This window comes from Carettochelys insculpta, chromosome 12 (genome assembly GCF_033958435.1).
Source record: "Carettochelys insculpta isolate YL-2023 chromosome 12, ASM3395843v1, whole genome shotgun sequence".
Taxonomy (NCBI): domain Eukaryota; kingdom Metazoa; phylum Chordata; order Testudines; family Carettochelyidae; genus Carettochelys; species Carettochelys insculpta.
The window spans coordinates 7,784,095-7,798,526 of NC_134148.1; the positions used below are offsets into that span (position 1 = coordinate 7,784,095).

Sequence of the window (14,432 nt, forward strand, 5' to 3'; positions counted from 1 at the left end):
GCCGTGCATCTGCAGCAAGCAGGACGAGCGGAGCACACAGCTACCGGCCATCTTCCCTCCCTGGCTCGATCCTTGCCGTGCATCTGCCTCAGGTGCGCTGCCACAAGGCGAGGCTCAAGCAGAAGGTGACCCATCTTATGTTCACAAGTGCGGTGGAAAGAGTGCCGGAATAATTCCAGGGGAAGGTTTTTATTCACGCTACTTCCTATCAGAGAAGAAAACGGGACACCGGAGGCCCATCTTAGATCTTCGGGGCCTCAACCGTTACTTGCGCGAGCAACGTTTTCGGATGATCACAGTTGCCGTGATACTCATGGCACTGGACGATGGAGACTGGGTTGTAGCACTCGACTTACGAGATGCTTACTTTCATATAACAATCCACCCGGCACACAGACGCTTCCTCCGCTTCACGGTCGGCCAGGAGTGCTTCCAGCACAGGGTTCTTCTGTTTGGCCGCTCCTCAGCCCCCAGAGTCTTACCAAAACCCTGGCAGTGGTGTCAGCCTACCTGCACAGACAGGGGGTGTTTATTTTTCCCATATCTGGGCGACTGCCTGCTAAAAGGGACCTCGAAGGCAGAGTTCTCACGCATGATACGTGTCACAGCGGACACGTTTCTTTGCTGGGCCTAGTCATCAACCTCGCAAAGTCAAAGTCCGAACCCACACAACATATAGAGTTCATAGGGGTACACACAAACTCTATCACAGCAAGGGTGTAACCACCCGACGCCCACTTCCGCGCAATCAGTTTGCTGGTGCAAGTCATTACATACAGCCCCACGGTGCCGATCTTACCGTGCCTACAGCTGCTGGGCCATATGGCGGCAGCGACGTTTGTGGTACAGAATGCCAGGTTGCACATGTCAAGCCCGTAGCATTGGCTGGCGAGCGTTTACAAACCGGCATCCCACACTGTCCACAGGGTGGTGTCGCCCACAACAGAGGTGCGCAGATCCCTGGCGTGGTGGGAAAACCCCGAGAATCTGCTAGTGGGGGTGCCTTTTCACCAACCACAAATTTCTATTTTTCTTACTACCGACGCCTCCCACATAGGATGGGGAGCGCACATCGGCGACAAGGTAACGCAAGGGCTATGGTCCCCTGCGGAACAGACACTGCACATATCCATACTGGAGCTCAGAGCAGTGTTCAACGCCTGCAAACATTTTCGAGATTACCTGCATGGCAAAGTAGTCGGGATTCAATACCGACAATACCTCCACTATGGTCTATATCAATCGATAAGGAGGAGCATGATCCCGTGCCCTATGTGCGGAAGCACTCCGATTGTGGAATCGGTGCATTGCCAACAACAGAACGTTGAGAAAGATTCGTACTTGCCGGGCATGCACAACGTGAATGCAGACCAGCTGAGCAGGCACTTTGCAATCACGCACGAATGGCAGATCTGCTCCGATCTGCTACAGCGCATTTTTCGTACATGGGGGTTTCCCCAGATCGAACTGTTTGCCATCCAGTACAAAAAAAAAAGTGTCCCCAGCACTGCTCCAGAGCAGGAGTGGGGTGGGGGTCCCTGGGGGACGCATTCATGTTTTTCATGGAAGGGCTCCCTACTTTACGCGTTTCCCCTGCAGTGCTTATCCACAAGGTCTTGCATAAAGCCAGAAGGGAGAGAGCTCGCACGATACTCATAGTCCCGCTTGGGATCGGCAGGAATGGTTTCCCTTGCTTCTGCACATGTCGGACCACCCACCGCTCCCTCTACCGGTGGCGCCGGACTTACTCCCGCGGGCTCAAGGGTCCATAGTGCACCCGCACCCTTAAGGTCTGCACCTACAAGCATGGCTAATGCATGGCTCAGCTCCTTAAAGAGCACGTGTACGGAGGGAGCACAACAAGTCCTGGAATGTAGCCAAAGGACCTCCACCAGGAGGACTTACATGCACAAATGGACTTGTTTCACAGCTTGGTGTTCTGCCAAGCAGTTAGCTCCCCTTGACGTTCCTATACCTGCAATATTAGAATACTTATTGGACCTCAAGAGAGGCGGGCTTTCTCTATCCTCGCTAAAGGTCCACCTCGCCGCTATATCAGCCTTTTCGGCATACAGAGGAAGGGCCCATGGTATCCGCCCATCCTATCGTTACCAGGTTCTTGAAGGGGCTGGTAAACCTGTACCCCCCTCGGAAACCGCTTCCACCATCGTGGAATTTGGACTTGGTGCTCAGCACGCTATCGGGTCCACCTTTTGAACCATTAGCCACAGTTCCCATACATCTCCTTACTATAAAAGCAACCTTCCGCCTTGCAACTATGTCAGCCAGCAGGGTGAGTGAGCTCGCGGCAGTGATGGCAACGCCGCACTGCGCAGTATTCTCAAAGGAGGCGGTAACCTTAAGGCTGCACCCAGCCTTAGTTCCAAAAAAAAAAAAGTCTCTCCGGAGTCCAGTCTTAACGAGCCAATAGTTTTACCCTCGTTTTACCCGAAGCCTCACAGCTCCGGCAAGGAGGCACGCCTGCATCTCCTAAATGTGAGGAGGGCGTTGGCCTTCTACACAGACAGAACTAAGTCCTTCTGGAAAACGGACAGGCTTCTAGTCTCTCTCGCTCCTGGGTCAAAAGGAGAAGGCCTCTCTTCCCGGAGAATCTCAAAGCACATTGTGCCCTGTATAACAATGTGCTTCGAACTTCGAAAGACTCCTTTGCTGGCCCCGCCCAGGGCTCACTCCACCAGGGCGGTGGCGGCGTCAACAGCCTTATTCAAGGGCATCGCGTTAACAGACATCTGTAGAGTGGCGACCTGGTCATCCTATGACACCTTCGCCAAGCATTATGCCCTGCCTTGGGTATTCTGAGAGGATACCCGCCTCTCGACAGCAGTCCTCTCGGGGGCAAGCTGCACATAAACCGATTACCCACCTCCTTACTTGGGTTACTGCTGGGTAGTCACCTATTGTGGAGCACCCACGGGGACTACTCGAAGAAGAAAGAGAAGTTACTCACCTGTAGTAACGATGGTTCTTCGAGATGTGTCCCCGTGGGTGCTCCACCACCCGCCCATCCTCCCCGCTTCGGATCTCTGTCTAGTTTTTTTCAGGAGCATCCGAGGCGTTTGGTCAAGGAACTGGCGGGGACCGGATTGTGCATGTGGCCGGGGCGCACAGGGGTGCGGTGCGCGCCGGCGCATGCGTGATCCAGGAGAAACTGGTGGAAGATTTCCGATCTGCGGCGCCGGGCGAGCCCGACACCTATTGTGGAGCACCCACGGGGACACATCTCGAAGAATCATCATTACTACAGGTGAGTAACTTCTGTTTTAGCAGGCCAATGCTCAAACCACTGAGCTATCCCTCCTCCAAAACCAGTATCTTAAGTCTAGCATCTTAGACCACTCAGCCTTCCTGACACACCTAAAATCTATTTGCCCCAGTTCCTTACATGGCCACTTCAAGGATTCAGCTTGCAACCCTAGGTTTAGCATGCTAGTGCTGAAAGTACTGAGCTATCTCCTCCCCCTGCCCCCCCACCCCGCCATGATGATGTGCTGTTTGGATCTCTTTTTTCACTTCATTGCAGCAACATTGATTCCTCCACTGCCTGTGGAAGTGAGTGAAGGTCAAAATTTTAGATATAATTTTTAAATGTGGCATAAAGTGCTTACACATAGAATGACTGGATTTGTGTTTGACAATCACTGCAACATTTGTTTCCAAGGCCATTTTTGGCTCCTTAAGAATGACAATGAATCAACCTCTGCAGAACAGACGCTAGTAGCTATACAGACCATTTCATTGTGGACATGTTAAGATCTTGCTGCCTTAAGGATGGTGGCAGGAGGGTGGGGGCATTGAAAAAAAAGCCTGGTAAACTGTAAAGCGCAGAAAAAAACTTTCTTGGTGGATTTTCATAAATCCTGTGCAGGGAAAAAGCCCTTTAAAGCAGGGAATGCCTGTGCCAGATAGGCAGGTATCCAGGAGCAGGATCTGCTCAGCCTGACAGCTGCTTGGTGCAGGGGAGGGTTCAAGCACACTGCCTGTGTGGCAGGCTGCTTGGTGGCAGTCAGCCCTGTAAACTGTAAAGCACAGGAAAAAAAACTGTCTTGATGGGTCCTCATAATCCTGTGCTGGAAAAAGCCAGCAGCATGGTGAGAGGGGAGAGAGCCACGACAGTCCATGAAGGGTTGAGAGGGAGAAGCTGCCAGCCAAGTGGTGCGGCAGGGCAGTCTTGGGAAATGTGGATGTCCAGGGAGCAGTGCAATAATGTTAAGGGGACAAACGCTAATGATTCCACTACTTCTCTAGGTAACGCATTCCAGTGCTTCACCACTCTCCTGGTGAAATAGTTTTTCCTAATATCCAATTTACACCTCCCCTTCTGTAACGTGAGACCATTGGTCCTTGTTCTGCCATCTGTCACTACTGAGAACAGCCTCTCTCCAGCCTTTTTAGAGCCCACCTTTAGGAAGTTTAAGGCTGCTGTTAAATCGTACCTCACTCTTATCTTCCACAAATTAAATAAGCCCAAATTCCTCAGCCTTTCCTCATATGTCGTGTGCTCCAGCCCCCTAATCTTTTCCATTGCTCTCTGCTGGACCCTCTCCAATACATCCACATCCTTTCTGTACTGGAGGGGCCCAGAACTGATGCAGTACTCCAGATTTGGCCTCACCAATGCCAAATAGAGGGGAAGAATAACTTTACTAGACCTGCTGGAAGTACTTCTCCTAATGTGCCCGAATATGTCATTAGGTTTCTTCACTACAAGGGCACATTGTTGACTCACGTCCAGCATCTCATACACTGTAATCCCCAGGTCCTTTTCTTCTGCACTGCTACTTAGGCAGTCAGTCTCCAGCCTGTAACCATGCTTGGGATTCTTCCGTCCCAAGTGCAGGACTCTGCACTTGTCCTTGTTGAACCTCATCAGATTACTTTTGGCCCAATCCTCCAGTTTATCTAGGGCACTCTGGACCACCCTGTCCCTACCCTGTAATATATCTACCTGTCCCACTAGCTCAGTATTATATAAAATAATAGTAGCATAGATGTTACACTACAATAGAAGGGAACATGCTTTGCCAGGTATGCAAGTAAAAGTATCATTTTGTAACCATCATAAAATTGGTGGGAATTATTTACGTATCACTATAGTTTAGTTAAAAAATTATTGTTAGGAGACCTTAGTTAACAAAGCTATATATGGCAATTTTCTCCATTGTTGTATTGAAGTCTTTTGCTGAAGTGGGGATGTTTGTGTTTTTCAACATTATTTCATAATAATTACCATTGATTTTGCCATATAACTATTGATTTTCTCATACACAGTTATGACTGCACTGTAAACATCAGTCAAGCTAATATAAATATTGTGCATAAGTATATTAGCAACTGTGACTGTGAGGTAAATAATGTTGATGCCAATATAAACAAAATCTTGTTATTTATGCTTAAATCATTAGAAAGATAACCATTAAAGTATGCATATTGGTTGATTTAACAATATGAGACTAAATTTTGCTCTCATATTTACCAATGTAGTTCCACCGATTTAACAGTTACACTCAAAGAAGTATACTTGTGCCTGCCTCTGCAATTTGGGATGTTGTCTTTTGAAAATGAGTTGTCATGCTGCATCAGAGGGTGGGTGACTGGGTTCTGGAGAATCCAGTGCATGCATGTAGCTCAGCTTTGGCAGCCATTTTTTTGTGAGAATGCTAGAAGTAGGCAGGAGGAGGAATGGGAAGAGCCTGGAGATCTGCCGCTGTATCAATCCTCTCATCCTCCTCCATGAAGAGTAAGGGCCCACGTAACATGTTACAGATTTCATTTATGTACAGGTACAAACAATGAATAACCCTTCTGCCAGATTCTGCTTTTAGTTATACAGCAGTGCAACCACACTGACTTTGGTGAGGTCACAAGTCCCTGCATTTAGCTTATTTGAGGAGATTTCCGCCCACTCAGCTCTCACTTGCTCCTCTCTGCATTGAAAAAGGTTGGGGAGATTGTAGGCCTTAAGAAAACATGTTGTACTGTATTTCAGCGTAGTCTGAGTGATAGTCATGTTAGTTTGTAACATCACAAATAAGAAGCAGTCCTATTGCATGTTAGAGACAAAGAAATTTTGTGGGTAAGACCCACTTCCTCAGATATTGTCCTTGTCGTATTTTTTCAAAGTCACCTCTTCTCCAGCTGTTTTCCCAGATTTGGAAGTTAGAATTAACTCCATGGCTTTGAGCTGCCTGTACGCTGATTTTCAGAGTACTTAATGTTGTACATCACTTGGTGTGTTCAGAGCAGTTTAGAGTTGCAGCTGTGAGTTCCCATCACTTGTGCAAATCAGACCTCAGTTGTTTGCTTGCGTGCTCATAAATTAATGACTCTGTCATTTGTGGACACCTGTGAAATATTGGTTTATGAGACTTCACCAACATCACATAAGAACTTAGGAAGAGGGAGGAGTAGAATTTAGTTCCTCAGAATGTTAACAGTGAGACTACCCTGTGTCTTTTTGAAGTTCCTTGCCTCATTTTCTGCAGCTTCTGAAACAAGTGAAGCAGGTATCCTGGGTACAACAGTCACATTCATGACACAATGCTGATTTATTCACCAAGCATATTCTGTCCTATTCATTAAATAAGGCAGGGTTCTGTACTGAGCATGTGCCAACTGAGCTTTTTTTTTTTTTCCCGTCCAGAACCTTTCAAAGCAATGGTTGCAAGAATTATTTTAATGCATATAAAACAATGTGTTTTTCCCTAACCCTGGTTCTTGGAAATGGCTGAATTTTTTTTTAGCTGAAAGCTTCCAACAACTACAAAAATATCCGCTTCGGGCAGGCACTTTCAACCTGTAAGTTAAAAGTGTATAGGAAATATCAGGCAACTCTTAACTGAAACTGGCTTTAGTTGCAACACCCATAATATGAGGGATAAGTCAGGTATTAGGTTTTATACTTTTAAGCAATGTATTTGACAATCAAGATGTTGCATCTGACTTATTTTGGAAATATCTCTCTTAATTAGTTCACAGCACACACACTAGAAGATACCAGAAACACTGGCAACTTGGCTTTACAAGATAGTTCTTGCTTACAAACACCTTCTGAAATGCCGGCAGTCGTCATAGACCCTGAACATACTGCAGAAAGTTTGCAGATTGAGGAGCCTCCCTCTCTGATCTTGGGTAGTAAAGAACAGCATCAAGCAGAAAAAAACAGGACAGAAAGTGAAATGGACCCCTCAGACATTTCAAATGTGAGTGCTGCCAGATTGGTAAGACAATTTTACAAGAATTCTGAATAAATTACTAAGATTTCTCTTTGGTTTCTTCTCATTTTGTGTTGCACAATATATAATGTTAGCCTGCTAATGAATTTCTGAAAAAGTCAACAGAGCACCACAAGTATATAGGATAGAAAAAAACACATTTTTGCATATTTCTAAGCACATTCAAATCTAGAATTGATTACACCAAGACATTTGAGTTAAGCTAAACACACAGTAATGTTTTGGTTTGGATTATAAGATCACAACTCCAGATCTTTCTAGATACATGATTACAGTGATTTTTTTAGATACATTCTTTATTGTTGATTAAATGCATATGGGAATGGTCAGTCTTCTTCCCTCTTCAAAATCATCTCTTAATGTCTTTCTGTGCCTCTAGGAAGCATGGCTGACATACTGTTTGGGTCATTTCTTATCAGTGAGCTTGTGCAGTATAAATTTTTTCTTCTACTGTAATTATTCTGTTTGTTTACTTTGAAGTATAAACCATTAGAATATTTTATTTCTCATTCTTTCGACAATTTGGTACTTTTGAAAATGCTGAGTTAACACTCCAAATAATAATTTTTACCCTGTCCAGCAACAATGGGCAACCTAGGCTAGTGAGCTGGCTGCATGAGGGGCCCTTTGTCATAACCAAAATGTTCTCCTGGCATAGGGTAGTTTTGGTAACTGTGCTTAAGTACCTAGAATTTTTGGGGTGTGCCAACTGACCTGTAGCAGTGCTTTGACTGGCTGCAGAGGGAGTGCCCAGCTCTTAAAATCAATGTTGTGGGCAGTCAGCATACACCTTGCTTTATGTGCATGTTACTTTAGCAATAGCCCTATTTACGTGATTTCAACTTGTGCGTTATTTAGTATGATGCAGTGGGGGATACCTGTGTGTGTGTGTGTGTGTGTGTGTGTGTGTGTGTGTGGCTCACAGAGGGTGTGTGTCTCTGCTGAGGGTAACCTTGATGACCAGGTAACACCTTTGTATTGGAGACAAAGGAGGAGGTGGAGCCTGAGGGGTTTGAATTGGAACTGGGAGTTGGGAATCAGTGAGTCCGGGCTGAGAGAGAGCAAGACCAAGGAGGGGGCAAGGCCCCGGCTTAGGGGGCCCCTCGGGGCCTCCTGTCCCCAACATGGATTGGACTGGCTGTCTCTGCCGGCTGTACTGACTCCTCTGTACAATGCTGTGTCCTGTCGGCTAATAAACCCACTGTTCTCCTGCCAAGTGAGAGTCACTCCTGCCCGCACACGGGGTGCAGAGCTTGGGGGACTGTGAACCCCATCACACTTAGATTAACGTGAGTTGAAATAGTGAGTGGTGGGGAGACAGGAATCAGGCCGCTCCTGGCTCCCCTCCGCTTTTGGGAACTGGGAAACTGAGGAGTGCTGCTGCGCTGGTCAGTTTCCTGGCTCCCAGGAGTGGTGGGGAGCCAGGAATCAGGTGGCAGGCTGGCTCCCAGCTCCCCTCCACTCCCAATGCCCCTGTGCTTGTGGGAGCTAGGAAACTGACCAGTGCTGTTGTGCTGGTCAGTTTCCTGACTCCAAGGATTGGCAGGGAGCTGGGAGCCAGGTTGCGTCTGGCTCCCTTCTGCTTGTAGGAGCCTGGAAAGGGACCAGCACTGCTGCTCTGGTCAGTTTCCTGGCTCCAAGGAGTGGTGGAGACCTGGGAACCAGGCAGCAACTTGTCTCCTGGCTCCTCTCTTTTCCCAATTCCCTTCCACTTGCGGGAGGTAGGAGTCAGAGTAGTCAGCAGCACTGGTCAGCTGCTGGGTTGGTCAGTTTCCTGGCTCCCCCGAGTTGCTCAAAATGTGACTTAAACATGGTTGCCCAGGAACACAACCTACGTTTAAGTAGGGGGTTTACTGTAGTGGTAGGAAAAAACCTATGTGGACAGAAACTAGTGAAATCTGGCAACCTTGTGTTGATCAACAGTAAACAAAATGTCTTCTGGGCCACACACACAATCCTGATGGGCTGCGTGCGTCCCACAGGCAGTAGGTTGTCTACCACTGGTGTATACTTTAAACGAGTCGCTTAATGTTCAAACAGAATATTTTCTTGTCCAATAAAGCAAGTTAGAAACTGTTTTTAAATCTCTGATGTTAATCTCCCATACCTTTAACATCACACATAGATGTCACTTTTCAGCAAGAGGACTTCCAAGAACAGGCTCTGATCTTAATTACAAATTTATTTCATGATACTAAATAAAATACCTGTGACACACAAGACTGTTTTCTTATAAAAGGTATCACCTTGTTCTTGGCTTTGTCAGAGGGGATGATGGATGTTAGGTTTTGAGGAGTAAGGGGACTTCAAAGTTGCCTCGGCACTTCAAAGTACAGGCAGGTGTGCCACGGCTAGACACGTGCCGGTACTTCGAAGTTTAAAACTTTGGAGTTGCCGGAGGGGGGGGGGGGGGGCAGAATTTGCTTAATAAAGTGCTGCCTATGCACGGCAGCACTTCATTAGTAAACTCCCAACACCCTAATTACCATCTTTCCTTTGAAGGAAGGTGGTAGTGTAGACACAGCCTTACTGTTTCTGGGCATGTGTTGCTTAGTCCTTCGAGCTAGCAAAGGATTTGTGGAGAGCTGTGGTCCAAGAATAATGGTAAATCATCTTCATTACTTCCAGTGACCAATAATATCTTGCAATATTCCTTCTTTATGATGTCAAAGTAGATAAACAGTGTAACGATTTCACATTTTAGAAGTTTTCTTGTAGCCATTTCATTAATTAGTTTTAAAACTGCTAGCATTTTAGCCTGTTTTCTTAATTCATTAAATGTATCCTTTAAATATAGCACAACTGATATAGAAAGTGACCTAAATGTAGAATGACCCACGCTTTGGAAATTACTTATTTCTAACCCAGTTTTAATTTTTGATTTTCTGTACAGTCTATGGCAGAAGTTCTTGCTAAAAAGGAAGAGTTGGCAGATCGCCTGGAAAGGGCCAATGAAGAAGCAATAGCTAGTGCCATTGCAGAAGAAGAACAGTTAACTAGAGAGATTGAAGCAGAAGAAAATAATGACATTAATTTTGAGACTGACAATGATAGTGATTTTTCTGTGAGTTTTCAGACTATTTTAAAATTACTAATTTTTAGTTGTTATAGATGTTATACAAACATAAGCATAGACCTTAATTTCACATTCCTGCTCGCTTTACTCATTTATTCATTTTGCATTCCTGCTTGCTTTATTCATTTATTGATTTTATATGGAATATAATAATTCTTTATACATTTGTTACAGTAGCATATACCACCTATATCAGTTTACAGAAATTGCCGAAGGTATTTTCAATGTTAGTGTTTTTCAGTTTCTGTATTCCATATTACTGTAGTTCCTAATTGCTCACCCAGACCAACAAATTGGCAGAACACTTAAGCATTTTATCGAGAAAGATCCAATGCTACTATTAAAGAAAGCAGAAATGGAAATTGAAAGGAGAGGTTTGGTATGAGACATTGCTCTGCATGTTTAATTTTTTAGTTGCCTTAAACAGCTACAGGGGGACGAAACGCTTAATTATCTGTTCTATTCACTCCCTATGGAGCACCTGGCATTGGCCACTGCCAGAAGAATAGATGAACCTTTTACTGGACCCCCTATGTCCAGTCTTACTTTCTTAAAGAGAAGCGCTACTGTCTTGTTGGGATTTGTTTTATCCTCAAAATTTCACAGAAATGTTGACATTAAGCCAAAAGTTCAAATTTGCTAACATTACTCACATTTTCTAATACCGTACTCTGAATCGTCTCACTGAAATTTGTGTCTCCTCTCATGAAGTAGGGTGTTACTCTTTTTGGCTAATAGTAACATAAAGTGGCTGTAATGACTATGGAAATTAGGTAGTGAACACATAGAGATTAACTATGCAGGGCCCAGTCCTGGAAATATACATTTGAGTGACTTCCCATAGAATTTAGTTGAGTGACAAGTATCGGAGAGGTAACCATATTAGTCTGTAGCTTCGAGAACAACAAGAAGTCTTGTGGCACTTTATAGACTAACAGATATTTTGGAGCATAAGCTTTCATGGGCAAAGACCCGCTTCATCAGATGCATGGGGGGGGTGGCCTCAGAGGCGTATTTAGAGAGTGGGGTCCCAGTAAGAGGGAGGGCCAGAGCTGATAAGGTCTATTCAGCAAGGTGGAATGGCCCAGTATCAACGTCACTTATCAAAAGAAGAGAAAACAAGTCAGATCAGACAGGGGGATGTGAGCCTTTGTCAGAGTCTGATGGGGAGTTATTAGCACCCAGAGCAGAGAAACTGCCTTTGTAAGCTGTGAGCCACTCCCAGTCTGTTTAATCCATGGTTAATGGAGTCAAATTTGCAAATAAATTGCAGCTCAGAGATTTCTCTCTCCATTTGATTTTTGAAATTTTTTTGTTTCAGAACTGTCACCCTTAAATCTGCCACTGAATGTCCAGGGATATTGAAGTGTTCCCCCACAGGCTTCTGTACATTACCATTCCTGATGTCCGATTTATGTCCATTTATTCTTTTATGGAGAGACTGTCCAGTTTGGCCAATGTAAATTGCAGTGGGGCATTGCTGGCATATGATGACATATATTGTATTAGTAGATGTGCAGGTTAAGGAGCCCCTGATGGCATTGTTGGTGTTAGGTCCTGTGATGATGTCGCTGGTGTAGATATGTGAGCAGAGTTGGCAGCGAGTTGCAGAGGCTGCTTCCAGGCCTAGAGTCACTGGTTTGTGATTTGTAGTGGCTGGTGAGGATTTGTTTAAGGTTGGCAGGCTGTCTGTAGGTGAGGACAGGCCTGCCTCCCAAGGTCTGTGAGAGTGAAAGATCATTGTTCAGGATGGGTTGCAGGTCACTGATGATGCGTTGGAGAGGCCTTAGGTGGGGGCTGTATGTGATGGTCAGTGGTGTTCTCTTGTTTTCCTTGCAAGGCCTGTCTTGTAGCAGGTGGCTTCTGGGTACCCGTCTGGCTCTTTCAGTCTGTTTCCTCACTTCCTTAGGTGGGCATTGTAGTTTGAGGAAAGCTTGGTAAAGGTCTTGTAGATGTTTGTCTCTGTCTCATGGATCAGAGCAAATAGTTAAGTGAGTACTCCTTTGAGCAAAGTGATTCATGAACATTTGCAGGATTGGTCCTTTGCTTATGAGCAGTTCACGGTAGGGATTATGTTTATACGGTACATAGCACAGTGAGGCCTGCTAATAAGGCAGGGGCAAAGAGCATAGTTGCCCTGGAGCCCGGCGTTTCAAAGCTCTGGGCCACTTTGAACTGCCTCAGTGGCGCTGCTGTGTCACTCTGCATGACTGTTGGGAGCGGGGTCCAGAACCATGGTCCAGCCAGCTCTAAGGGCAGATTGCCCTAGATCCCACTACTTTTCTATCCTGTGGGTTCAGAGCCAACTGTCAACCTTGACTGTCAACCCTGCTGAGCACAGTGTCACATCGAAGCCTTTTGGGACATTTGTCTATGACAGTGGAACTTGTAATAATTATAACATAAAATTAAGGATTTAGTAAACAGGTTCTGGAGGCTTTCTGATACTTTATCAGCCTTAAGTTTATACAAAAGGATGTGTGGATTACAGTGGATGAGAAGCTGAACATAAGCCAGCAGTATGCCCTCGTAGCCAAAAAGGTTAACAGTGTACTGGGGTGCATTAGTTGGAGCATTGCCAGCAGATCTAGAGTAGTAATAATTCCCCTATATTTGGTATTGGAGTACTCCAGTACATCTGGAGTATTGTGTCACATTTTGGCCCCCCCATTACAAAAAGGATGAGGACACACGAGAGAGAGTCCAGAGGGTGACAAAAATGATTAGCAGGCTGGAGCACATAACTTATGAGGAGACGCTGAGGGATTTGGGTTTATGTAGCCTTCAGAAGAGAAGAGTGAAGTGGGAATTTGATAGCAGCCTTCATCTACCTGAAAGGGGGATTCCAAGGAGGATGGCAAGAGGCTGTTCTCAGTGGAGACGGATGACAGAACAAGGACTAGTGGTCTCAGGTTGCAGTGGGGGAGGTCTAGGTTTTATAGTAGGAAAAACTGTTTCACTAGGAGAGTGGTGAAGCTCTGGAATGGGTTACTTTGGGAAGTGGTAGAATCTCCTTCCCTAGAGTTCCTTAAATCTTAATTTAACAAAGCCCTAGTTGGGATTGCTCCCGTGTTCAGTGGGGAGTTAGACTCGACCTTCTGAGGTCTCTCCCAACCCTATGATTCTATGGTTATTAGGAGCTGGTACTGTCATTTATAATTAAGACATTGTTCTGCAATTAAAACTTACATAGAGGTAAGTTCTCAAGGAAGTCACTATTTCTATAGGTGCAGCACTTTTAATTGTCCTTAATCCTTAGTGTAAGCTTGTACAAAATTATAAAATTCACTCTTTTGCTAGTATAGGATTGTGAAGGACTTATACTGATTTCATGGATCATTTTATGAAATTTCAGGCTAGCTTGGGCAGTGGAAGTATATCTTTCTGTGGGGTGTCTTTGGACTGGAATGATGTCCTGGCAGATTACGAAGGTAAAGATTTACGTATGCATCTAAACACACAAAATAACAATTATGCATTTGGAATAGAAATGACTCTCAAAGCATTGAGAAGTTCACAGTGATGTTACTTGGACTTTGTTGGACATTGTATTTTAAATTACATAAGTGATTGTTTCATTTCTGTCTAGCTCGTGAATCATGGCGTCAAAATAATTCATGGGGTGATATAGTGGAAGAAGAACCTGCACGTCCACCAGGCCATGGAATACATATGCATGAGAAACTCTCTTCACCATCTCGCAAAAGGTCTTGCCATTTTCAGCTGACTAAGGCTACGTCTACACGTGAAGCCAACATCGAAATAGGCTATTTCGATGAATAACGTCCTCCAGGGCTGGCAACGTCGATGTTCAACTTCGACGTTGCGCGGCACCACATCGAAATAGGCGCTGCGAGGGAACGTCTACACGCCAAAGTAGCACACATCGAAATAAGGGTGCCAGGAACAGCTGCAGACAGGGTCACAGGGCGGACTCAACAGCAAGCCGCTCCCTTAAAGGGCCCCTCCCAGACACAGTTGCACTAAACAACACAAGATCCACAGAGCCGACAACTGGTTGCAGACCCTGTGCCTGCAGCATGGATCCCCAGCTGCCGCAGCAGCAGCCAGAAGCCCTGGGCTAAGGGCTGCTGCCCACGGTG

The 14,432-nt window shown here is 45.5% G+C and overlaps 1 protein-coding gene across 7 annotated transcripts in view; it reads left to right on the forward strand.

Annotated features, from left to right (window-relative positions):
* The window catches only part of SCAPER (S-phase cyclin A associated protein in the ER), a 420,029-nt gene that overhangs the window by 103,240 nt on the left and 302,357 nt on the right, over positions 1–14,432 (forward strand). For 5 of the 7 annotated variants that reach the window (XM_075006917.1, XM_075006920.1, XM_075006922.1 and 2 more), the window contains exons 10-13: positions 6,990–7,238; positions 10,147–10,317; positions 13,685–13,760; positions 13,919–14,036. In XM_075006917.1, coding sequence (XP_074863018.1) covers positions 6,990–7,238; positions 10,147–10,317; positions 13,685–13,760; positions 13,919–14,036 — 614 coding nt within the window. The remainder of the gene's footprint in view (positions 1–6,989; positions 7,239–10,146; positions 10,318–13,684; positions 13,761–13,918; positions 14,037–14,432) is intronic. The other 2 variants (XM_075006919.1, XM_075006921.1) reach the window with 1 other exon arrangement.